We start from the raw sequence: 26916 nt of genomic DNA on the forward strand, positions 1-26916 counted from the left end.
GCTCAAACCAAGACTGGCGTTTAATAGATTTTAAAATGCTTACCTGAAGTATTTTAATAGGTGTGGATTTTGAGGAGATTCTAGTACAACCTGCGACTTTTTGGGGGTTTTCACGCGCCGCAGAGGTCTATCATAAGAAAACAGCCGTGGAGAATCTGCAGAATCTGGGGGGAAACACGTGGAAAAGGTTAAAGACGTTGGTTCTACAGTGCATCGCTGTTGTACAGAAAATGATGCTGCAAATTACACACAATATTATGATCACGGATAAGTAGCTTATTATGTTGTCATTATTTCTCCATTAACTCGTCGATCTCTTCCATCTTCAGCCATCAAAAACACTACTGAATGAAAATTGGATTCGTTCACCGTCATTATGAGACAAATGTACTGTATATTATGTCGGTAAAGTTGACTGCGAGTTTCAAAGTGTTCACTAACAGCCGCCACGACCAACCCACCACCGTCTTCCTGTTTCCCCTTTGTCGCTGCCTGTCCATTAGACACACGGCGATGATAATAATGGAAAAAAAGTGCAATTAGCCGCACACATAGCTGGAAGGATCCGACTCGTACAAAAGAAACCGTGGACTCGTTGGTTGAATTGAGCCGGGCTGCTGTTTCACATTGATTTTTCTCAAGGTTGTTTGCTCTCAGACAGTGACTGATGCTAGTTTTTTTTTTTTTTCTTCACACATTTTCATCTGCATCCCCCCCAGAGTGCATTTGTGGTCTGCAATGTTTGCTTCTGTGTGAAAGTAACTATGTACTCACTTTGCATACAGTAAATCTGGGACACATTTACACCTTTACTACACTAGGTTCTATTGTTTGGTCAGAAAACATGGATTTTTGATTTCGGTACAAACTTTTTAGGACTAAGTTGAAGGTTGATCAGCAGAGGTGGTGTGCAATAGAAGCAGAATCACTTGTTATATCAGTAATCATTGTAATTAGAGAAGTAATAAGTGTAGTTAACAGTATAATAAATTGCAGAATATGTTGTTGTTGTTTACGTTTACATGTAACCCGAGATATTTAACTTTTAACAGCAGATTTGACCTTATTTTAAAGTCCTCCTTCTAGTCCATGTACCATCTACTACCAATAGTATACAACATAGAATTGGGCTGTGTCACAGTTACATAAATGTGAACTACCAAAGCTAAAAAGATCAAATATTAGTCTGATTATGTTCATTAGGTCTTCAGTTTAGGATTGTTATTGCCAGACCTGTATTTTAGAAACATGTCAAGGTAAGAAACACTAAAATACATGTCTGACCATAAGAATCATAAACCTATTAGTGCTCAAGTACTGTTTAAAAAGTCAGAATATTGCTTGATAATGTACATATTTTGAATAGTCCCTCTGTATTTGCAGACCACGCCCAGAGCTCTTACCGTGTGAGCGCAGACGGGTCCTTCCTGGTGTCTCTGGCCAATGGGATGGAGCTGACGCTGAGCACGGAGCCCCTCCTCCCGGGGCCCTCGGGGGGCGGAGTCAGCCCCATCGCCAGCCGCTGCAACATCAGCCTGCCCGGAGACCACGCCCCCAGCCTGATCGAGTGGAGGCAGAGGAAGGAGCAGAGCAAGTCCAACTACACAGCCTACGAGCGCAGGCTCAGGGTAAGACCATCCTCTCCACACTGGGGTCAATGGGCTGCTTTGTCTTCACACTCTAAACTTGGTTCCAGAAGATGTCACAATATTTTAAAGCCATAAACCTTTCATCAGGTTGTATAATGCTGATGTCATAACATTTTTGAGCCCATATAGTTTAGTTTAACCCTAACCCGATGCACTATGTATATTTTCGTCCGGCACCTGTTTGTTTCATAAACAGGTTAATGCTTTGCCAGGAATGTTCTATATTATGGGATGAACTCATATTTTATTTTAAAGGAAATTTCCGAAAAATAATAATAAATACAATTTGGGGTGTAGTAACAAGAGATCTCATTTATTTTTCTTTCTTTTTTTCTGAAATGATTAAATCTAAGCTACATTTTTGTTGTTTGGACTGAAAACAACTGAGTTATGCACATTAGTTACCACTGGTTAGTCTCTGCCATGCCTTTAAAGCAGTGGCGTACGGTCAGGGCTTACAAGGTAAGTACTGATTGACCAATAAAATCTAAAATTACTGTGTGTCACAACTATATTTAAATTGTTCTGAAATATATCTAAGTAAGCCTGTTTTCCCCTCACTTCTGCTGCTGAAGTTGGTTGAAGTCATGGTTTCTTTAGTGGCCTCAGCAGGTCGCTGGGCAGTACTGCGCGGGAAGCTTGGTTCATCTCCCGCAGCTGCTCAGTTTGTGGTCGTGCACAGAGGCCTGTTCATGCTCCGCTCTCCAACATGAGGTTTTAGAACCAGAGCAGAAAGCAGCTTCTTTTAGAGCTCTGTACATGTGCTCTGAAGACCACACAGGCTCAAACCACACTGAATAAATAAATCAAGGATGTTTGCATGTTTTGCCCTGACTGAGCATGTGCAGAGGGAAGCAACAGCAGCACCAACTTTTAACAAACAGACTTAAAAACTATCTTTTGGGGACAAGTCTTTGTTTGTAGCTAAGGCTCTTTTCATGTTTATAATGATTAGAACTTAGTTAGAAATACAGGCAGTATTTTAATAACTTGATCAGTGAAATGAGACTAGTCAATCCATCCAGCGGTCAAAATAGGTCAAATGGTTTAGCTCAATTTTATAGGTGGTCTCAGTAGTATAGGTGGTCTCAGTAGTATAGGTGGTCTCAGTAGTATAGGTGGTCTCAGTAGCATAGGTGGTCTCAGTAGTATAGGTGGTCTCAGTAGTGTAGGTGGTCTCAGTAGTATAGGTGGTCTCAGAAGCATAGGTGGTCTCAGTAGTATAGGTGGTCTCAGTAGTATAGGTGGTCTCAGTAGCATAGGTGGTCTCAGTAGTATAGGTGGTCTCAGTAGTGTAGGTGGTCTCAGTAGTATAGGTGGTCTCAGTAGCATAGGTGGTCTCAGTGGTATAGGTGGTCTCAGTAGTATAGGTGGTTTAGTATAGGTGGTCTCAGTAGTATAGGTGGTCTCAGTAGCATAGGTGGTCTCAGTAGTGTAGGTGGTCTCAGTAGTATAGGTGGTCTCAGTAGCATAGGTGGTCTCAGTAGTATAGGTGGTCTCAGTAGCATAGATGGTCTCAGTAGTATAGGTGGTCTCAGTAGTATAGGTGGTTTAGTATAGGTGGTCTCAGTAGTATAGGTGGTCTCAGTAGCATAGGTGGTCTCAGTAGCATAGGTGGTCTCAGTGGTATATGTGGTCTCAGTAGTATAGGTGGTCTCAGTAGTATAGGTGGTCTCAGTGGTATAGGTGGTCTCAGTAGTGTAGGTGGTCTCAGTAGTATAGGTGGTCTCAGTAGCGTAGGTGGTCTCAGTGGTATAGGTGGTCTCAGTAGTGTAGGTGGTCTCAGTAGTGTAGGTGGTCTCAGTATAAGTGGTCTCAGTAGTATAGGTGGTCTCAGTGGTATAGGTGGTCTCAGTAGTGTAGGTGGTCTCGGTAGTGTAAGATAAGATAAGATAAGATAATCCTTTATTGTCCCACATGGGGAAATTCCATTGATGTGTAGGTGGTCTCAGTAGCATAGGTGGTCTCAGTAGCATAGGTGGTCTCAGTAGCATAGGTGGTCTCAGTAGCGTAGGTGGTCTCAGTGGTATAGGTGGTCTCAGTAGTGTAGGTGGTCTCAGTAGTGTAGGTGGTCTCAGTAGTATAAGTGGTCTCAGTAGTGTAGGTGGTCTCAGTAGCATAGGTGGTCTCAGTAGCGTAGGTGGTCTCAGTGGTATAGGTGGTCTCAGTAGTGTAGGTGGTCTCAGTAGTGTAGGTGGTCTCAGTAGTATAAGTGGTCTCAGTAGTGTAGGTGGTCTCAGTAGCATAGGTGGTCTCAGTAGTGTAGGTGGTCTCAGTAGTATAAGTGGTCTCAGTAGTATAGGTGGTCTCAGTAGTGTAGGTGGTCTCAGTAGTGTAGGTGGTCTCGGTAGTATAGGTGGTCTCAGTAGTGTAGGTGGTCTCAGTAGTGTAGGTGGTCTCAGTAGTATAGGTGGTCTCAGTAGTGTAGGTGGTCTCAGTAGTGTAGGTGGTCTCAGTAGTGTAGGTGGTCTCAGTAGTGTAGGTGGTCTCAGTAGTATAGGTGGTCTCAGTAGTGTAGGTGGTCTCAGTAGTGTAGGTGGTCTCAGTAGTGTAGGTGGTCTCAGTAGTATAGGTGGTCTCAGTAGTGTAGGTGGTCTCAGTAGTATAGGTGGTCTCTGTAGTGTAGGTGGTCTCAGTAGTATAGGTGGCCTCAGTAGTGTAGGTGGTCGCCCTCCACACAGGGACATCGGGGCTCAATACTGGCGTCTGCATTGTAAGTTGTTTTTTTCACTTTTGTGTGCAAATGTTATCCACAAATATTGATTAACACCCCAAGTCTGCTTGGCAATCCATAAAAGACACAGCACGCTACTGCTTTAAACTTTATATTTGGATCTTACAATAGTCTATGGGAAGAAAATATATGTGGATTTTCCTTCCAGAAGTGCAGCCTGCTGAGCCTGCTGAGCTTCATTGTTTTTTTTTTGTCTATTGGCACATGCTAATTCTTCAGTGTTTAGTTTAGTTAATTTTATATAATTTGTGATAGATTTTAGGCAAAACAGCAACATCCACATAAATGATGTTTTATAGTTAATATCGCTGAAATGACCTGTTGTTACAGTATATTCAATATCTATTCATTATTTGTTTAGAGACTGCTTTGTTCCAAATGTATTTTAAAAGTTCTCAGTCGGCCTAACCACAATCCCTTTCTTTATTTGTATACAGTTAGTATTTCTACTGCACAATACAGCATCTGCATACTCATAAAACGCCAGTCAAAAGCCCTCATTGCAGGTGACGTAATGTCCAGTTAATCCCTGTATTGATTCAGGGTCATATCGCCCAGCCGCGCTCAGGAGCCGCGCTCAGGAGCCGCCCATTCAGGTCTAAACTGTGTAACTTGACCTTTGCACATGCCACAACATGCACAAAGAAAAGTCAGTTCAGCGTCTGCTTCCTGCGTCATCAAAGACTTTGCCTCTTCCCTTTGACAAACGCTGTGCTACAATCACATGCAGCGCTTGCACAACTGGCTGAACTGTGATTAAAATACTTCAGTTCATACAATTAGAGTTATGTTAATTCAGGTTTTGTATTGGTGGTTTTGGTGAAAATTCCAGTTTTAATGTCTTTGTTATATAAATATAATTGCACCAAAGCAGTCTCTATTCAGACCAGTCATGTGATCAAAGCCTATACTTATATAACCTGCTCAAATGAAGTCATTCACTCTGAGCCGGTCGTAGACACAGGCATAGACAAGCCTACATGTTCTCTTCAATCTGATGTCCGAATGTCCGGAGAAATAATGTGAGGTATGTCAGGTTAATCGTTTTTGCAAGAATTATCCAGACTTATGATCCACTCAAAGGTTACGAATTTGGGATGAATAAAAATGTTCAATGTTCATATTAAAAAGAGTAAATAAACTACACTATATGTCCAGCTCCATGTGCAGGCGGCCACAGCGCTGTGACTGTTTGTCCTTCTCTCTCTCACCTCCATGTCACTGCAGTGTAAAGCCTTTGCCAAAAGAATCCTATAAGAATCCACAAAAATATCATATTTAAGTGTCTGAACACGCCCCTGGAGCAACAAATCCTGAACCGTATCATTATTTGTTTGAGACGACCTCCACAAACTTCCAGCTGACAATGATAAAATCTTGTGTAGATGAGTGTAGATGAGTTTAGATGAGTGAAGATGAGTGAAGATGAGTTTAGATGAGTGAAGATGAGTGTAGAAAAGTATAGATAAGTGTAGACGAGTGAAGATTACCTCATCTAATTGAGCGTAGATGAGGTAGTTTAGATGAGTGTTGATAAGTGTAGATGAGTGTAGATGAGTGTAGATGAGTTTAGATGAGTGTTGATGAAGTGTAGATGAAGTGTAGATGAGTGTAGATGAGTGTAAATGAGTGTAGATGAGTGTAGATGAGTGTAGATGAGTGTAGATGAGTGTTGATCAGGTGTAGATGAGTGTTGATGAGGTGTAGATGAGTGTAGATGAGTGTAGATGAGTGTAAATGAGTGTTGATGAGGTGTAGATGAGTGTAGATGAGTGTAGATGAGTGTAAATGAGTGTTGATGAGGTGTAGATGAGTGTTGATGAGGTGTAGATGACTGTAGATGAGTGTTGATGAGGTGTAGATTAGTGTTGATGAGGTGTAGATGAGTTTAGATGAGTGTTGAGAAGCGTAGATGAGTGTTGATAAGTGTAGATGAGTGTAGATGAGTGTAGATGAGTGTAAATGAGTGTAGATGAGTGTAGATGAGTGTAAATGAGTGTTGATGAGGTGTAGATGAGTGTTGATGAGGTGTAGATGAGTGTAGATGAGTGTAGATGAGGTGTAGATGAGTTTTGATGAGGTGTAGATGAGTGTTGATGAGTGTAGATGAGGTGTAGATGAGGTGTAGATGAGTTTAGATGAGTGTTGATGAGGTGTAGATGAGTTTAGATGAGTGTTGATAAGCGTAGATGAGTGTTGATGAGTGTAGATGAGTGTAGATGAGTGTAGATGAGGTGTAGATGAGTGGAGATGAGTGTAGATGAGGTGTAGATGAGTGGAGATGAGTGTAGATGAGGTGTAGATGAGTGTTGATGAGGGAAGATGAGTTTTGATGAGGTGTAGATGAGGTGTAGATGAGGTGTAGATGAGTTTAGATGAGTGTTGATGAGGTGTAGATGAGTTTAGATGAGTGTTGATAAGCGTAGATGAGTGTTGATAAGTGTAGATACGTGTAGATGAGTGTAGATGAGTGTAGATGAGGTGTAGATGAGTGGAGATGAGTGTAGATGAGGTGTAGATGAGGTGTAGATGAGTGGAGATGAGTGTAGATGAAGTGTAGATGAGTGTTGATGAGGGAAGATGAGTTTTGATGAGGTGTAGATGAGTGTAGATGAGGTGTAGATGAGTTTAGATGAGAGTAGATGAGTGTAGATGAGTTTTGATGAGGTGTAGATGAGTGTTGATGAGTGTAGATGTGGTGTAGATGAGGTGTAGATGAGTTTAGATGAGTGTTGATGAGGTGTAGATGAGTTTAGATGAGTGTTGATAAGCGTAGATGAGTGTTGATAAGTGTAGATGGGTGTAGATGAGTGTAGATGAGTGTAGATGAGTGTAGATGAGGTGTAGATGAGGTGTAGATGAGTGGAGATGAGTGGAGATGAGGTGTAGATGAGGTGTAGATGAGTGGAGATGAGTGGAGATGAGGTGTAGATGAGTGTTGATGAGGGCAGATGAGTTTAGATGAGTGTTGATGAGTTTAGATGAGTGTTGATGAGTGTAGATGAGTGTAGATGAGGTGTAGATGAGTTTAGATGAGTGTTGATGAGGTGTAGATGAGTTTTGATGAGGTGTAGATTAGTGTAGATGAGGTGTAGATGAGTTTAGATGAGTGTTGATGAGGTGTAGATGAGTTTATATGAGGTGTAGATCAGTGTTGATGAGGGCAGATGAGTTTAGATGAGTGTTGATGAGTTTAGATGAGTGTTGATGAGTTTAGATGAGGTGTAGATGAGTTTAGATGAGTTTTTATGAGGTGTAGATGAGTGTAGATGAGTGTAGATGAGTGTAGATGAGGTGTAGATGAGGTGTAGATGAGTGGATATGAGTGGAGATGAGGTGTAGATGAGGTGTAGATGAGTGGAGATGAGTGTAGATGAGGTGTAGATGAGTGTTGATGAGGGCAGATGAGTTTAGATGAGTGTTGATGAGTTTAGATGAGTGTTGATGAGTGTAGATGAGTGTAGATGAGGTGTAGATGAGTTTTGATGAGGTGTAGATGAGTGTTGATGAGTGTAGATGTGGTGTAGATGAGGTGTAGATGAGTTTAGATCAGTGTTGATGAGGTGTAGATGAGTTTAGATGAGTGTTGATAAGCGTAGATGAGTGTTGATAAGTGTATATGAGTGTAGATGAGTGTAGATGAGGTGTAGATGAGGTGTAGATGAGTGGAGATGAGTGTAGATGAGGTGTAGATGAGTGGAGATGAGTGTAGATGAGGTGTAGATGAGTGTTGATGATGGAAGATGAGTTTTGATGAGGTGTAGATGAGTGTAGATGAGGTGTAGATGAGTTTAGATGAGTGTTGATGAGGTGTAGATGAGTTTAGATGAGGTGTAGATGAGTGTTGATGAGGGCAGATGAGTTTAGATGAGTGTTAATGAGTTTAGATGAGTGTTGATGAGTGTAGATGAGTGTAGATGAGGTGTAGATGAGTTTAGATGAGTGTTGATGAGGTGTAGATGAGTTTAGATGAGGTGTAGATGAGTGTTGATGAGGGCAGATGAGTTTAGATGAGTGTTGATGAGTTTAGATGAGTGTTGATGAGTGTAGATGAGTGTTGATGAGGTGTAGAGTTTAGATGAGTTTTGATGAGGTGTAGATGAGTGTTGATAAGTGTAGATGGGTGTAGATGAGTGTAGATGAGTGTAGATGAGGTGTAGATGAGGTGTAGATGAGTGGAGATGAGTGGAGATGAGGTGTAGATGAGGTGTAGATGAGTGGAGATGAGTGTAGATGAGGTGTAGATGAGTGTTGATGAGGGCAGATGAGTTTAGATGAGTGTTGATGAGTTTAGATGAGTGTAGATGAGTGTAGATGAGGTGTAGATGAGTTTAGATGAGTGTTGATGAGGTGTAGATGAGTTTTGATGAGGTGTAGATTAGTGTAGATGAGGTGTAGATGAGTTTAGATGAGTGTTGATGAGGTGTAGATGAGTTTAGATGAGGTGTAGATCAGTGTTGATGAGGGCAGATGAGTCTAGATGAGTGTTGATGATTTTAGATGAGTGTTGATGAGTTTAGATGAGTGTTGATGAGTGTAGATGAGGTGTAGATGAGTTTAGATGAGGTGTAGATGAGTGTAGATGAGTGTAGATGAGGTGTAGATGAGTGGAGATGAGTGGAGATGAGGTGTAGATGAGGTGTAGATGAGTGGAGATGAGTGTAGATGAGGTGTAGATGAGTGTTGATGAGGGCAGATGAGTTTAGATGAGTGTTGATGAGTTTAGATGAGTGTTGATGAGTGTAGATGAGTGTAGATGAGGTGTAGATGAGTTTAGATGAGTGTTGATGAGGTGTAGATGAGTTTTGATGAGGTGTAGATGAGTGTAGATGAGGTGTAGATGAGTTTAGATGAGTGTTGATGAGGTGTAGATGAGTTTAGATGAGGTGTAGAACAGTGTTGATGAGGGCAGATGAGTTTAGATGAGTGTTGATGAGTTTAGATGAGTGTTGATGAGTTTAGATGAGTGTTGATGAGTGTAGATGAGTGTAGATGAGGTGTAGATGAGTTTTGATGAGGTGTAGATGAGTGTTGATGAGTGTAGATGTGGTGTAGATGAGGTGTAGATGAGTTTAGATCAGTGTTGATGAGGTGTAGATGAGTTTAGATGAGTGTTGATAAGCGTAGATGAGTGTTGATAAGTGTAGATGAGTGTAGATGAGTGTAGATGAGGTGTAGATGAGGTGTAGATGAGTGGAGATGAGTGTAGATGAGGTGTAGATGAGTGGAGATGAGTGTAGATGAGGTGTAGATGAGTGTTGATGATGGAAGATGAGTTTTGATGAGGTGTAGATGAGTGTAGATGAGGTGTAGATGAGTTTAGATGAGTGTTGATGAGGTGTAGATGAGTTTAGATGAGGTGTAGATGAGTGTTGATGAGGGCAGATGAGTTTAGATGAGTGTTAATGAGTTTAGATGAGTGTTGATGAGTGTAGATGAGTGTAGATGAGGTGTAGATGAGTTTAGATGAGTGTTGATGAGGTGTAGATGAGTTTAGATGAGGTGTAGATGAGTGTTGATGAGGGCAGATGAGTTTAGATGAGTGTTGATGAGTTTAGATGAGTGTTGATGAGTGTAGATGAGTGTTGATGAGGTGTAGAGTTTAGATGAGTTTTGATGAGGTGTAGATGAGTGTTGATAAGTGTAGATGGGTGTAGATGAGTGTAGATGAGTGTAGATGAGTGTAGATGAGGTGTAGATGAGGTGTAGATGAGTGGAGATGAGTGGAGATGAGGTGTAGATGAGGTGTAGATGAGTGGAGATGAGTGTAGATGAGGTGTAGATGAGTGTTGATGAGGGCAGATGAGTTTAGATGAGTGTTGATGAGTTTAGATGAGTGTTGATGAGTGTAGATGAGTGTAGATGAGGTGTAGATGAGTTTAGATGAGTGTTGATGAGGTGTAGATGAGTTTTGATGAGGTGTAGATTAGTGTAGATGAGGTGTAGATGAGTTTAGATGAGTGTTGATGAGGTGTAGATGAGTTTAGATGAGGTGTAGATCAGTGTTGATGAGGGCAGATGAGTCTAGATGAGTGTTGATGATTTTAGATGAGTGTTGATGAGTTTAGATGAGTGTTGATGAGTGTAGATGAGTGTAGATGAGGTGTAGATGAGTTTAGATGAGGTGTAGATGAGTGTAGATGAGTGTAGATGAGGTGTAGATGAGTGGAGATGAGTGGAGATGAGGTGTAGATGAGGTGTAGATGAGTGGAGATGATTGTAGATGAGGTGTAGATGAGTGTTGATGAGGGCAGATGAGTTTAGATGAGTGTTGATGAGTTTAGATGAGTGTTGATGAGTGTAGATGAGTGTAGATGAGGTGTAGATGAGTTTAGATGAGTGTTGATGAGGTGTAGATGAGTTTTGATGAGGTGTAGATGAGTGTAGATGAGGTGTAGATGAGTTTAGATGAGTGTTGATGAGGTGTAGATGAGTTTAGATGAGGTGTAGATCAGTGTTGATGAGGGCAGATGAGTTTAGATGAGTGTTGATGAGTTTAGATGAGTGTTGATGAGTTTAGATGAGTGTTGATGAGTGTAGATGAGTGTAGATGAGGTGTAGATGAGTTTTGATGAGGTGTAGATGAGTGTTGATGAGTGTAGATGTGGTGTAGATGAGGTGTAGATGAGTTTAGATGAGTGTTGATGAGGTGTAGATGAGTTTAGATGAGTGTTGATAAGCGTAGATGAGTGTTGATAAGTGTAGATGAGTGTAGATGAGTGTAGATGAGGTGTAGATGAGGTGTAGATGAGTGGAGATGAGTGTAGATGAGGTGTAGATGAGTGGAGATGAGTGTAGATGAGGTGTAGATGAGTGTTGATGATGGAAGATGAGTTTTGATGAGGTGTAGATGAGTGTAGATGAGGTGTAGATGGGTTTAGATGAGTGTTGATGAGGTGTAGATGAGTTTAGATGAGGTGTAGATGAGTGTTGATGAGGGCAGATGAGTTTAGATGAGTGTTAATGAGTTTAGATGAGTGTTGATGAGTGTAGATGAGTGTAGATGAGGTGTAGATGAGTTTAGATGAGTGTTGATGAGGTGTAGATGAGTTTAGATGAGGTGTAGATGAGTGTTGATGAGGGCAGATGAGTTTAGATGAGTGTTGATGAGTTTAGATGAGTGTTGATGAGTGTAGATGAGTGTAGATGAGGTGTAGATGAGTTTTGATGAGGTGTAGATGAGTGTTGATGAGTGTAGATGTGGTGTAGATGAGGTGTAGATGAGTTTAGATGAGTGTTGATGAGGTGTAGATGAGGTGTAGATGAGGTGTAGATGAGTTTAGATGAGTGTTGATGAGGTGTAGATGAGTTTAGATGAGTGTTGATAAGCGTAGATGAGTGTTGATAAGTGTAGATGAGTGTAGATGAGTGTAGATGAGGTGTAGATGAGGTGTAGATGAGTGGAGATGAGTGTAGATGAGGTGTAGATGAGTGGAGATGAGTGTAGATGAGGTGTAGATGAGTGTTGATGATGGAAGATGAGTTTTGATGAGGTGTAGATGAGTGTAGATGAGGTGTAGATGGGTTTAGATGAGTGTTGATGAGGTGTAGATGAGTTTAGATGAGGTGTAGATGAGTGTTGATGAGGGCAGATGAGTTTAGATGAGTGTTAATGAGTTTAGATGAGTGTTGATGAGTGTAGATGAGTGTAGATGAGGTGTAGATGAGTTTAGATGAGTGTTGATGAGGTGTAGATGAGTTTAGATGAGGTGTAGATGAGTGTTGATGAGGGCAGATGAGTTTAGATGAGTGTTGATGAGTTTAGATGAGTGTTGATGAGTGTAGATGAGTGTAGATGAGGTGTAGATGAGTTTTGATGAGGTGTAGATGAGTGTTGATGAGTGTAGATGTGGTGTAGATGAGGTGTAGATGAGTTTAGATGAGTGTTGATGAGGTGTAGATGAGTTTAGATGAGTGTTGATAAGCGTAGATGAGTGTTGATAAGTGTAGATGAGTGTAGATGAGTGTAGATGAGGTGTAGATGAGGTGTAGATGAGTGGAGATGAGTGTAGATGAGGTGTAGATGAGTGGAGATGAGTGTAGATGAGGTGTAGATGAGTGTTGATGATGGAAGATGAGTTTTGATGAGGTGTAGATGAGTGTAGATGAGGTGTAGATGGGTTTAGATGAGTGTTGATGAGGTGTAGATGAGTTTAGATGAGGTGTAGATGAGTGTTGATGAGGGCAGATGAGTTTAGATGAGTGTTAATGAGTTTAGATGAGTGTTGATGAGTGTAGATGAGTGTAGATGAGGTGTAGATGAGTTTAGATGAGTGTTGATGAGGTGTAGATGAGTTTAGATGAGGTGTAGATGAGTGTTGATGAGGGCAGATGAGTTTAGATGAGTGTTGATGAGTTTAGATGAGTGTTGATGAGTGTAGATGAGTGTTGATGAGGTGTAGAGTTTAGATGAGTTTTGATGAGGTGTAGATGAGTGTTGATAAGTGTAGATGGGTGTAGATGAGTGTAGATGAGTGTAGATGAGTGTAGATGAGGTGTAGATGAGGTGTAGATGAGTGGAGATGAGTGGAGATGAGGTGTAGATGAGGTGTAGATGAGTGGAGATGAGTGTAGATGAGGTGTAGATGAGTGTTGATGAGGGCAGATGAGTTTAGATGAGTGTTGATGAGTTTAGATGAGTGTTGATGAGTGTAGATGAGTGTAGATGAGGTGTAGATGAGTTTAGATGAGTGTTGATGAGGTGTAGATGAGTTTTGATGAGGTGTAGATTAGTGTAGATGAGGTGTAGATGAGTTTAGATGAGTGTTGATGAGGTGTAGATGAGTTTAGATGAGGTGTAGATCAGTGTTGATGAGGGCAGATGAGTTTAGATGAGTGTTGATGATTTTAGATGAGTGTTGATGAGTTTAGATGAGTGTTGATGAGTGTAGATGAGTGTAGATGAGGTGTAGATGAGTTTAGATGAGGTGTAGATGAGTGTAGATGAGTGTAGATGAGGTGTAGATGAGTGGAGATGAGTGGAGATGAGGTGTAGATGAGGTGTAGATGAGTGGAGATGAGTGTAGATGAGGTGTAGATGAGTGTTGATGAGGGCAGATGAGTTTAGATGAGTGTTGATGAGTTTAGATGAGTGTTGATGAGTGTAGATGAGTGTAGATGAGGTGTAGATGAGTTTAGATGAGGTGTAGATGAGTGTAGATGAGTGTAGATGAGGTGTAGATGAGTGGAGATGAGTGGAGATGAGGTGTAGATGAGGTGTAGATGAGTGGAGATGAGTGTAGATGAGGTGTAGATGAGTGTTGATGAGGGCAGATAAGTTTAGATGAGTGTTGATGAGTTTAGATGAGTGTTGATGAGTGTAGATGAGTGTAGATGAGGTGTAGATGAGTTTTGATGAGGTGTAGATGAGTGTAGTGTTGATGAGTGTAGATGTGGTGTAGATGAGGTGTAGATGAGTTTAGATGAGTGTTGATGAGGTGTAGATGAGTTTAGATGAGTGTTGATAAGCGTAGATGAGTGTTGATAAGTGTAGATGAGTGTAGATGAGTGTAGATGAGGTGTAGATGAGGTGTAGATGAGTGGAGATGAGTGTAGATGAGGTGTAGATGAGTGGAGATGATGGAAGATGAGTTTTGATGAGGTGTAGATGAGTGTAGATGAGGTGTAGATGAGTTTAGATGAGTGTTGATGAGGTGTAGATGAGTTTAGATGAGGTGTAGATGAGTGTTGATGAGGGCAGATGAGTTTAGATGAGTGTTAATGAGTTTAGATGAGTGTTGATGAGTGTAGATGAGTGTAGATGAGGTGTAGATGAGTTTAGATGAGTGTTGATGAGGTGTAGATGAGTTTAGATGAGGTGTAGATGAGTGTTGATGAGGGCAGATGAGTTTAGATGAGTGTTGATGAGTTTAGATGAGTGTTGATGAGTGTAGATGAGTGTTGATGAGGTGTAGAGTTTAGATGAGTTTTGATGAGGTGTAGATGAGTGTTGATAAGTGTAGATGGGTGTAGATGAGTGTAGATGAGTGTAGATGAGTGTAGATGAGGTGTAGATGAGGTGTAGATGAGTGGAGATGAGTGGAGATGAGGTGTAGATGAGGTGTAGATGAGTGGAGATGAGTGTAGATGAGGTGTAGATGAGTGTTGATGAGGGCAGATGAGTTTAGATGAGTGTTGATGAGTTTAGATGAGTGTTGATGAGTGTAGATGAGTGTAGATGAGGTGTAGATGAGTTTAGATGAGTGTTGATGAGGTGTAGATGAGTTTTGATGAGGTGTAGATTAGTGTAGATGAGGTGTAGATGAGTTTAGATGAGTGTTGATGAGGTGTAGATGAGTTTAGATGAGGTGTAGATCAGTGTTGATGAGGGCAGATGAGTCTAGATGAGTGTTGATGATTTTAGATGAGTGTTGATGAGTTTAGATGAGTGTTGATGAGTGTAGATGAGTGTAGATGAGGTGTAGATGAGTTTAGATGAGGTGTAGATGAGTGTAGATGAGTGTAGATGAGGTGTAGATGAGTGGAGATGAGGTGTAGATGAGGTGTAGATGAGTGGAGATGAGTGTAGATGAGGTGTAGATGAGTGTTGATGAGGGCAGATGAGTTTAGATGAGTGTTGATGAGTTTAGATGAGTGTTGATGAGTGTAGATGAGTGTAGATGAGGTGTAGATGAGTTTAGATGAGTGTTGATGAGGTGTAGATGAGTTTTGATGAGGTGTAGATGAGTGTAGATGAGGTGTAGATGAGTTTAGATGAGTGTTGATGAGGTGTAGATGAGTTTAGATGAGGTGTAGATCAGTGTTGATGAGGGCAGATGAGTTTAGATGAGTGTTGATGAGTTTAGATGAGTGTTGATGAGTGTAGATGAGTGTAGATGAGGTGTAGATGAGTTTAGATGAGTTTTGATGAGGTGTAGATGAGTGTTGATGAGTGTAGATGTGGTGTAGATGAGGTGTAGATGAGTTTAGATGAGTGTTGATGAGGTGTAGATGAGTTTAGATGAGTGTTGATAAGCGTAGATGAGTGTTGATAAGTGTAGATGCGTGTAGATGAGTGTAGATGCGTGTAGATGAGTGTAGATGAGTGTAGATGAGGTGTAGATGAGGTGTAGATGAGTGGAGATGAGTGGAGATGAGGTGTAGATGAGGTGTAGATGAGTGGAGATGAGTGTAGATGAGGTGTAGATGAGGGAAGATGAGGGAAGATGAGTTTTGATGAGGTGTAGATGAGTGTAGATGAGGTGTAGATGAGTTTAGATGAGTGTTGATGAGGTGTAGATGAGTTTAGATGAGGTGTAGATGAGTGTTGATGAGGGCAGATGAGTTTAGATGAGTGTTGATGAGTTTAGATGAGTGTAGATGAGTGTTGATGAGGTGTAGAGTTTAGATGAGTTTTGATGAGGTGTAGATGAGTGTAGATGAGGTGTAGATGAGTGTAGATGAATGAAGATAAATGCAGATGAGTGTAGGTAAGTTTAGATGAGTGTTGATAAGTGTAGATGAGTAGTTTAGTGCAGATGAGTGTTGATAAGTGTAGATGAGTAGTTTAGTGCAGATGAGTGTAGATGAGTGTTGATAAGTGTTGATGAGTGCAGAGGAATTTAAATGAGTTTAGATGAGTGAAGAGTAGTGCAAGTGTAGATGAGTTTAGATGAGTGTAGACAAGTGTAGATGAGTTTAGATGAGTGTAGATGAGTGTAGATAAGTGTAGACGAGTGTAGATGAGTGGAGATGAGTGGAGACGGTGTAGATGAGTGTAGATAAGTGTAGATGAGTGTAGATGAGTGTAGATGAGTGTAGACGAGTGGAGATGAGTGGAGATGAGTGGAGATGAGTGGAGATGAGTGGAGATGAGTGGAGATGAGTGGAGATGGTGTAGATGAGTGTAGATAAGTGTAGATAAGTGTAGATGAGTTTAGATGAGTGAAGAGTAGTACAGATGAGTGTAGATAAGTGTAAATCAGTGTAGACGAGTGTAGATGAGTGTAGATGAGTGTAGATGAGTGTAGATAAGTGTAGATGAGTTTAGATGAGTGAAGAGTAGTACAGATGAGTGTAGACAAGTGTAGAAGAGTGTAGAAGAGTGTAGATGAGTGTAGATGAGAGCTGTTACCATCACTGGAAGAGAGTTGATAGATTAAATGACTCAAGTGTGTTGCTGTACTTTCCACCAGTAGCACATTGTCTATTTTCCGCCGTTTTGTCTCGATGCAGACTTAACACATGGACGAGGACATGTTATCTGATGTACTCTAATTAATTAGCAATGCCCACAATGCACTGCTTCTCTGTTCAATTCATTGTTATTATGCAAGCTTGGGTTTGCTCTAAATGCCACAATTAATTTATCCCAGCTAATGAAATTCTTGCTTCTGTCTGACATGGCACTTAATTCATATTTGCATATAGCTGTCCTTATTTTGAATTTGTCATGATTATAAAGCAGAAAATTAAAAAAAGTTTTGTTAGCTTTTTCTTATTCTGTTTAAACGGAGCACTCTGTAACGTTCCTGTTGGTTGGGCTGCCTCCTCGTTGTTGTTGAGATGTTATTTTTTTGCCTGACATGTTCACACACTATGGCCCCTTTCTATTCTCCCGGAAAGAAACAGGTCACAACAATAGGGATGTAACAATAACTGTTGTCCCACAATATTATCGTGTATATTGGGCTGTCACAATACGTATACCATGATCCTTTGCTCCATTTCAGTTCAGACTACATGAACAAATAACTGAAATAACCCACTGTTATGTCTGAATTCGTTGAACTGATTCGCACCAAAAGCTTGTCAATGCATTGCAATAGGAATTCAAGGGTCTCATTCATAAAGCCTGTACAAAAAGGCTACGTACGTCACTTTTCATGTCAAAGTTTGGGATTTATAAAAAGACAACTTGACCTGAAATGAGCGATTGGGTCCAAAAATGCTGAACTTTGTGCATCAGCGCTTTCAGATATGAGGCAGAAAATGAGAATCTGTGCTCAAAGAGATACAAATGTAGTGAGTTTGAGGCACTGTCTCTTTTGTCAGAGTGTGCACATTTTTGGTAAGATTTCCACGTAACGTTTTATAAATGAGATGCCTGTTCGGCTTTTCCACAATACTGGAATAAATATTGTTCCGTGATATAAATATTGTGATAATATGCCGTGAGATTTGCATATCGTTACGTCCCTTTACAGGTCAGATCTGTGTAGAGGTGACCCGCTCACTGTAAGGTTTCATGTTTTTAAGGTATTGGCTGTGTAGTAAAATCACATATAATTGAACAAAGGCAAGATTGATGAGGCTATTGTTACTGTGAAACATTCAAGGACAAAGCAATAACATTTCCAAGGAAATACTGTACAAAAATGTTTATAGTTTACCTTTAATCGTGCTGTATCTGTCTTTTTTTTTTTGTTAATGGTTTTGCAGCGGTCCAAAGTTATCTGTCACTTTATTCCTGGCATTCTAATTATTCACTGTGATGAGCTTTGGAACTGTACGATGCCTGAGCAGAGTGTTGCCATCACTGCAAATCTAACATGTTTCTCATTTTTCTCAACTACATGAGCAAACCCGTGGACAGCCTCTTTAACTTAACATTTTCCCAATCGTTGCAGGCACACAACAGGAATCTACTGTCCATCGATTTCGACCAGAGCACTCGAGTCGGGAAAATCTACGACGACCACAGAAAGTTCACGCTCCACATTCAGTACGACGCGTTGGGACGTCCCGTGGTGTGGTCGCCCAGCAGCAAGTACACAGAAGTGAACATCACCTACACCGGGGGCGGGCTGCTGTCCTCCATCCACCGAGGGGAGTGGTCCGAGCGGCTGGACTACGAGAGCGACAGGGTGGTCTCCAGGGCCTGGGTCAATGGCAAGATTTGGACCTACACCTATGCAGACAAGGTGAGGCTGGGCAAAAGGTCAGAGGGGTTGTGGTTGGAAAGATTGTGAAAATGCAAATGTCAAATACTTTTCTAGAGTCCTTAAATGTATTAAAGGAACAGACATTTGGCAAGACTGTAAAATAATTTCCCATAAACATTGAGAAATATCCAATTCAATTGTGTTTGAAAAATTACATACATTTATTACATTTGTATCTACTCTTTTTTTTTTAGGCATATATATACACACACACATACACACAAACACACACACACACACACACACACACTCACACATATAATTTAATATAATTTAAGCCAGCAAGCAGATATCTACTACAAAATTATCAGTTAATAGACAATAATTCAAGTCACAAAATGAACAAACGAGACAAAATTGTAAAAATTAAATTCACTGTATACCCAATAAAATAAGCCTACATGGAAAATGCTCTTTTGTGTAACATTTCTTTACTTTGTCATTCAGACACAGAACATAATCTAAAAAAATGGTGATCTAGTTGAGTGAAGGATTTCGCAGTTGTTTGGTTATGTGGGCAATAATTGTCCATTAAATAATTTCTTGTCTCTGTAATCTGTATATTTATTATCTTTAGAGCATCGCTGAGATTAACGCTGCTGTAAATCTAGAAACACACCCAGTTTCTGTATGACTGCATTTCTTTTCAAGGTATTCATTGACTTTTAGAGAAATCGCATGTTCTATTTCTGTTGACTCCACTGCCTCATGCTCCAGTAAGTGTGCATCAGATATTACATTGCTTAAGGTTATTACCCACACTTTCTTTCACCTTCGTTTCACTGGGTATTGTTCCTAAGCAACAAAGAGAAATGAGACGATCCAAGCGGAGATGTAAAATGTATGAACTGCTAAACTGGAGTCAATAATTAGAACCGTTCACCTCATATTTTATACGTCTCTCGTGTCTAGAAACCACAAGGGATTTCAGCAAACTGTTTTATGTTTGTATTTACTTGCTAACCAAAGCCACAACTGCTTTTCATTCGACTAAGGAAGCTGTGGCTCAGTTGAAACTCAAAACTTGCTCGTACGGTGAATCGCAATAGAGTCAAAATTGCAATTTAAATGGACGCAATTAGCAAAACACAAGAGCTGCAACTGTCTTATTCTGCATAAAAATGTACAAACAGTGTAGTTCCATCATGTTCTGAAATACATAGTTTGTCTGCCTTTTTGTCAGTCCTGGACACGTTTAAAATGTGATCTTTAGACAGACTTTTGTATTCAAATATAAATCGCACATCTCATCGCAATTAGATATTCTACTCAAATTGTACAACCCTATTTGTAAGCTTTAGTGTTTGTGTAATATATGATTTTATTTAACAATTATTTGTATTTAATTTACACGCATTGGGGGAATTTGTATTTTGATATTTGAGAATTAGTTGTGCTTTACATATTTTATTTTTAAACATGTTTTTGTCTCTTTGTGCGCTGATCAAATGCGCTGTACTGAAACAACTCAAAAAGGAACCATACATAGCCGGATAAATGTATGTACTGTATGTAAAACAAATCCTCAAATGAATATCAAAATACAAATTCCCCAAATGAATTGATTAAATAACAATTAGTGTTAAGTAAAAGCATATAATTCATTTGTAAGACCCTTATATTACATAATGTATAGACTTTGTGGGTCCTGAATGTATTAAATCTCACTAAATATCCTACCTAAAGTCGCTGGTTGCTGGTATGAACTTTATTCATCTAAAACACCTTGCAGAAAGCAGAAAGAAGCAGATATTTCCCGTTGCTCCTCATGACAGAACTGAAGCATGGGTCAAACATGGACGATGCAGTTTCCCATCAATAAAGCATAACCAAAAGCTGCCTATGAGATTTAACGAACTTGTTGCCTGATGCAGACTGAAGTGTCGAGACTGTGAGACCCTGAGTCTTGAACGTGGTCAAAGCTCATGTTCAGTCACACCTCAAAGTACCTTCACTTTGACTGAAACCAAAAGTAACACCGCAGCGCAGCACTGTGCTTCGATTAAAAGACTTAACAGAGAAATCGTTTAAACCTTGTGCAAAGAACCGCACGTTTTTGGATCTAAACATGTTCAAAGTGCAGTCCTTTTCAGATGGCATAATGATAAATCAATGGAAATTAAAAAGAGCATTGAAGGTTTGGATAAGTGCATTTCTATCGGTGAACAGAGATGAACAGGCTTTATATAAACTGTCAAAGGGAGCACCTTCTCTGCGGGCTAATTAGCACATCAAAGCACAATTTATTAATCTAATTTGTTGATTTTAAGTGCACAAGTTGAACAGTTGTGCGGTTTGAAGGCTGCGCGTCTGGATACTTCAAGAAGAATCCTACTGTCGACCGAAACTTTTATGTAAATGCTGTAAGGAAAAAGTAGAAGGGAAAAAAAAGTTACGTTCTCTTATTCCAGTGAAATATGATCTTACATTTACTGTATTTGTCAACTGAACCGTGCCTAAAATGGAGCGTTCATCGATGTTATAACATGTTATATATAAGTTTTAACTCAAGCTTTCAGGAAAACCACTGGCTTCCTGAAAGTGGTTTGAAGCACAAAAACAGAAAGAGAAATTACACTGTACGCTCAGTCTTAAAATATGAATGTGGCATGCTAATGAGAATGCCCCTTACAATTTCCGCTTTTAATTAAAGTACAGACAGAATTTGTATTAATGAAGTGTATTGGATATTACTTTCCAGGGATATATTCAAATTGTACATGTATTATTAATGCAGTCATATCAGAGCATATGGAGAGCTGAGACACAATGTATTACCTGTGTTCAAAGTCTAATGGAACATTTTCATAAGCTCTGAATCTACGCTCAAGTTTGTATCGTTTTCAAAGATTAGTCAGTCACAAGACAGAATTCCCTGCATGTTATTGGCTGCATCTTTCATTCAAACAATAAAAGAAAACACCTGTCATGGGGGCAACGAATATACTTTAATATCTATTCTGCTATTAACACAACTTCATGTAACGTCACATGACATTTTATTGCCCTGGTGGTGGTAAGAACCGTGTAAACTACATAGTAAAACATCTGCGGTTACTCTGGTGTGGGTAACATGAGTCATATAGCAAGGCAGGGGCGCAGTCTTAGCAATAGTAATACCTAGTGCAACACGCTGTTTCTCAAATGTGGTACACGGGCTCGGTCTAAGATAAGGCTTAAAACCAAATTAAAATGACATTGACCTTATGCAATGCAACTTGTGTTTCTCTCGCATTACATTTTGTTTTGTATGTTATGGTTATTTTTTGGAAACAATAGCTATAAAATGGAGGGAGCTTAAGTGAAAACAGTGTTGAGAACCAGAACATTGTGTGGATTGAGTCATTGTAAAGCCAAGAAACGGATAAGGAGTGATGAATACGTGCGTTCGCGGTGACGTCGTACATCCGGGACTTCCCCAAAGCGGCCATTTTTAAAGGGGCACGCGATATATAAACCAACACGACTGCATCCTTTTCTACGGCATAATGAGCTACGAATACTTTGATTCTTTAGACGATAACGGCAAACTAAGGTACACGACAAAGCTGTCAACAGAGCAAAGTCCTTACAGAACGCAGGTTTATGGCATTTTGACCTCATATTTCCTGGATTTCGTATGTAGTAGACGTGCTGTTGTGCCCCTTTCAAAACGTTGGACTCGGTTGCTACTGTACAAGTTCCCGGATGTGCGAACGCATGTATTATGGCCAAAAAAACAACAACACTGTAGCCTTTAGCTTTCTTTCTCTGCACAACAGTGTGGATTACCTTTACCTGAACTCAGACACTGTTTATCCACCGTAAAGACACTTTGGAATCCGCAAAGCCTGTTTCACCTTGTACAAATTTGTGTAAGAATAACCCAAAGGTCTGTTCCTAAACCTTGCCTCCTTTGCCCCTCAGTCCATCATGCTGCTGCTGCACAGTCAGCGCAGGTACGTCTTCGAGTACGACCAAACGGATCGGCTGCTGGCGGTGACCATGCCCAGTATGGTGAGGCACAGCCTGCAGTCGCTGCTCTCCGTGGGCTACTACCGAAACATCTACACCCCTCCGGACAGCCAGGCCTCCTTCCTCCAGGACTACACGCTGGATGGACGCCTGCTCCGGACGCAGTACCTGGGAACGGGCCGCAGCGTCATCTACAGGTCTGCAGGGGCTCTGTTTTATTCTTTGAGCAGGTTTTTAATCCAGACTTTTAGACGGCGTTATTAACAGCGTTGGGAAGTAACTGAATACTAATTTTGAGTCATTCCTGAATACAGTTGCTTACAGTATTTGATCACACAAATGAGGCTTTAAACTGGATGGTTTTAGTGAGAAAAAACACTCTTGTGGCGGGTGCATGTGCAATATTTCCTTCTTAAATGAGAGAAAAATTGAAAAAATACAGCTGTTTTAGTCCGGTTGCGTTTTTATGCTGTAATTTAAAGCAACTCAAAGTCTTTAGATATTCAGAATGCAAAACACTGACGGAATATGTTACAAAGTACAATTAAGGTGTTCAGTATTCTGTAACTACGCACACGCTCAAAGTATTCTTCCCATCACTGACAGATAATGAGCTGTCGTTACATTGGAAATGAGTATAATAAAGGCGTCGGTCTTATAGCGCTTTTCCCAATGCCCAAAGTCACTTTACAACTTTGGGCATTATTAATTAACCCTCCACAGCTGCCCTGAGGTAGTAACCGTCTGTGCCATCTGGCCCTTTAACCACCACCAATCACTGCCTCGCACGTTCACACACACGCCAGCAGTGGGCGGAAATGCCTTGCCCATTGACGCGACTTTCTGCAGTGGTCGGCGCAGGGAATTGATGACCTTTGCGTACGTGGTCGAACGCCTGATCGAAATATTTTCTATTGCTCAATGTGTTCCTTCTGTTGGCAACAAATCGGTGCCGCTGTCACAATGGAAAAGAAGCGCAGACCAACATGTTTCCATCCGTTTAATTGTGAACCACACTACACCCCACCACTCAACTATGAATAGATAATGGTGGAGGTTTCACAAGTTCCATTTGTACGTGGGTTGTTGTAGCGTGTACGGAAGATAAATCGACATAAAAAAAAGTAGGTGTCCCAAGTAATTTAATAGTGATTCATCGTTTGAAGTCGGACAAAACATTAAATAATATCCAAAATCACCAAGTATGTGGGAGCAGTGCAACAGACACACATGTTGACATTGCTTAAAGGAGATATTCATGTATTTATTGTGCTTTTTTCAGGTACTAGTTGAAGAAGTAGATCATAATTTTAAATTTTGTTCATTGTAAATGGCAATTTTGAGCTAGAACGGCTTAGTAATAAAACCAGGTCCACGGACTTCCTGTTCAAACCTGCAGATCTGATAAGCCCCGCCTCTTCATAGTGACATTTCACTGTAACGAGCAGCAGATTGTCATTTACACCTTTCTATTTCTGAAACGTGGCTATGTGACATTCAAGAACCAAACATGTGTCATTCAGAGTCTTAATTGTTCAAATAATCACATATATACAGTGATAGGGGGTAGGTGAAATTGGCATTTTCTGAGTACTTGAACTGAGTAAAGTAACGATGAAGAAACAACACTGTAACAAGGATTAAAGCTCATTTTGCACAATATGTCCGCTTTAATATTGTCAACACAAAGTTTTTACGCTCTTTTACACTCTAAAATATATTACTCGCGTTTGGATTAAAAGTGTAGTGTCAACTCCAAGAACAACTGCGTTAGAGATTTGCTCAAGTAACTGTAAAGACACCCACTGTTGTCCATTGGATCGCAGGTATCTCGGCCGCGCAGCTCGAGCGTGATAAAACACCGCCCTGATTGGCTTGACGAAGGTGCTGTAATTAAAGCGCATGACGGCTGAATATTCAGACGCCTCTTACATCTGTTGAACTGACACAAAGCGCCGCGCACACACCCGGCCGTCCGTACAAATGGCTGTGATTGGCCTAACGAGGAGGCTGATTAAAAGGTCAAAGTTTTTAGCGATCACACACCGCCGCGACTTGATTGTGACGAGAGCTGGAGGACAGATACAGGCGAGGAGAAGATTTCAGCATTTAAGCCGCTTTTAATACCCGTAGCCTCCAGCGGGGACAGTATAATGGATGTGTTCATTTTCACCGTATGAAAAGCCATAACCGCCGAAGCGCGAGCCCAGCTAATGCGGATGAAATATGGAACTGTGCGACGACTAAATGGCTCCGAGCGAGCGGTGTTAATTTGGTCAGCCGTGTATTATGTTTGATGACTTATATTAAGACCTATTCTATTATATTTTTGTCGACTGATAAAAAACTGAACAAGAAGGAAAAGAAGGCACAGGAGTGGGCGGTGTATTGGAATTTAGATAAGGTTGTGACTATATGTAGTATATATATATATATATATATGTAGTATGTATGTAGTATTTCTTTATGGTTAAAAAAGAGCACAAAAAGAGCTGATTTTAAATAAAAAATAACAAGTTGTGTTATAAACTTTCAAATATTAGGCAAGAGTTGATATGTTTGACCTGTTGTGATTCATTTAACATTTGCCTGAAAATCAAACCTCAACCAATACATTTATAGACATGTTTTGATATATATTTTTTGTTGGATTGACACAATATTGTCTTGACTATTGTTATGCTACTTTGATATGTACATTTTTGTCAATATCGCCCACCCCTACTTTTGATCAAATGTATTATAGATATTATAGTAAACAAAATTAGCACATTTTATTGCCTGAACTAAACTAAATCAATATATCTGTTTTGCTTAATCAACACGACTGTATGCTTCTCGTGGTAAAACACAAGTGTACTGTACGACATATTTATTTCATTTTATAGCTGTTCTTTTCACTTTCAATTAGTCTTACATATTTGTCTGTCTTTTGAAGGTACACGGCGGCGGCGCGGTTATCAGAGGTGGTTTATGACTCCTCTTTGGCGACCTTCACTTATGACGAAGCTTCGGGGACGATTAAGACGATTCATCTGACTCACAGCGGCTTCATCAGCTCCATCCGCTACAGGCAGACAGGTACGTCTCCATCTGAGGAGAAAGAGGCCGGAAAGAGACCGGAAAGAGGCCGGAAAGAGGCTGGAAAGAGACCGGAAAGAGGCCGGAAAGAGGCTGGAAAGTGGCTGGAAAGAGGCTGGAAAGAGACCGGAAAGAGGCCGGAAAGAGGCTGGAAAGAGGCTGGAAAGAGACCGGAAAGAGGCCGGAAAGAGGCTGGAAAGTGGCTGGAAAGAGGCTGGAAAGACGCCGCACGCCTCAGTTTACTGTGACTTCAGCCGCTTTAGCTTAAGGACGGTGCTTGGAATCAGGGAGAACCAGTGGTGGAAAGTATCAAAGCACAAAAGTAAAAGTACTGTATTTAAGTCAACTTTTTAGGTCTCTGTACTTTACTTAGGTAGATTTTACACTGCATACTTTTTACTTTTACCTCACTACATTTCACAACAGGTGTCTGTACTTTCCACTACATTTTTTAACTGAACTGAAAATGAAAAGTGTATTTTCTTAAGGTTTTAGACCGGCTGAAATGGCTGAGGGGTTTGTCTTTTTGCACGTTCATGTAGACGTCTTGACAGCATTTGTTTTAGTTTCCTATGAGCAAACAAACAGACAAAAAGAGAGAAAAATAACTCAGAAAGTTGCCTATAATGACCAAAATCAACAGAATTACTTATAGTTTATTACAATTTGATGCTTTAATACTGTAGTTCTCAGAAATAATTACATTAAGTACTTTTATATGTTTACATGAGTACATTATTTTTGCTCCTGTATCTGTACTTTTACATGAGTAACAAAATTGAGTACTTCATCCACCACTGGACAGAACAAGCACCAGCTCATGAAAGCTTAAACTGTGTGATTTTGACTTTATTTGGTGTATTTATGTATGTATTTGTACACGTATCGGTAAGTATTTATGGAGAAAATGTTGAAAAATCTGTAGAAAATGACAGGAAGTGACATCACACTAGTGATGCTCATTCCAGTCAAAGTTTATGCATAATTTGCACAAAGTAACAACTTTTTTGACCCTATTGACATAAGTACTTGTATGTATCAAAACAAAGTGACATTAGATGAGTTTTTACCCAGTGTTTGTTGGGCAATTTCCTAGTGTGATGTCATCAATTACAAACAGAAAATGACATCATAAACCTCAAATTAACCTTTTCATAATTTTTTGCTAAATTAAAAATATATCAATCTTAACTGCATTTTAGTTCAATGAGTCCCATCTGTCAGAGGCACTAGTCGTATTTTGACTTTTATCCCTAACAAAAACTCCATTATATTCCAACATGCTTTTCTTCTCTGTAGTCTAATGACTAAGGACAATAAACGACTTAAGACCATTAAAATGCCTTATTAAAACTGTAATTTGGGCCCCCTTTTCAAACAAAAAGGGGCGTGATGGCCGGTATGGCGTAATCATGTAGATTACGCCATACCGGCCATCAATCCAGGCCTAGAAAGAAAACACAACCAAAACGAAGACGTTGCTGGATGTGTAACCGTCTCGCGTCAGATAGGCGTGTGTGAAGAGGCTGAGCGCTCGCAGTGCGTGTGGTCTACCGCAGCAGTAAACTCCAGACCACCTCCTGTGCTCGGCTCATCTCCTCCTCCGCCACCAGAC

General features: G+C 40.4%; 1 protein-coding gene across 2 annotated transcripts in view; it reads left to right on the forward strand.

Annotated features, from left to right (window-relative positions):
* The window catches only part of tenm1 (teneurin transmembrane protein 1), a 398797-nt gene that overhangs the window by 356787 nt on the left and 15094 nt on the right, over positions 1–26916 (forward strand). For both annotated transcript variants that reach the window (XM_072439861.1, XM_072439862.1), the window contains 4 exons: positions 1384–1628; positions 17952–18245; positions 22173–22417; positions 25159–25301. In XM_072439861.1, coding sequence (XP_072295962.1) covers positions 1384–1628; positions 17952–18245; positions 22173–22417; positions 25159–25301 — 927 coding nt within the window. The remainder of the gene's footprint in view (positions 1–1383; positions 1629–17951; positions 18246–22172; positions 22418–25158; positions 25302–26916) is intronic.

This window comes from Eucyclogobius newberryi, unplaced genomic scaffold, assembly GCF_026437365.1.
Source record: "Eucyclogobius newberryi isolate DKJ021-1_F unplaced genomic scaffold, fEucNew1.0.hap1 SCAF_11, whole genome shotgun sequence".
Lineage (NCBI taxonomy): Eukaryota > Metazoa > Chordata > Actinopteri > Gobiiformes > Gobiidae > Eucyclogobius > Eucyclogobius newberryi.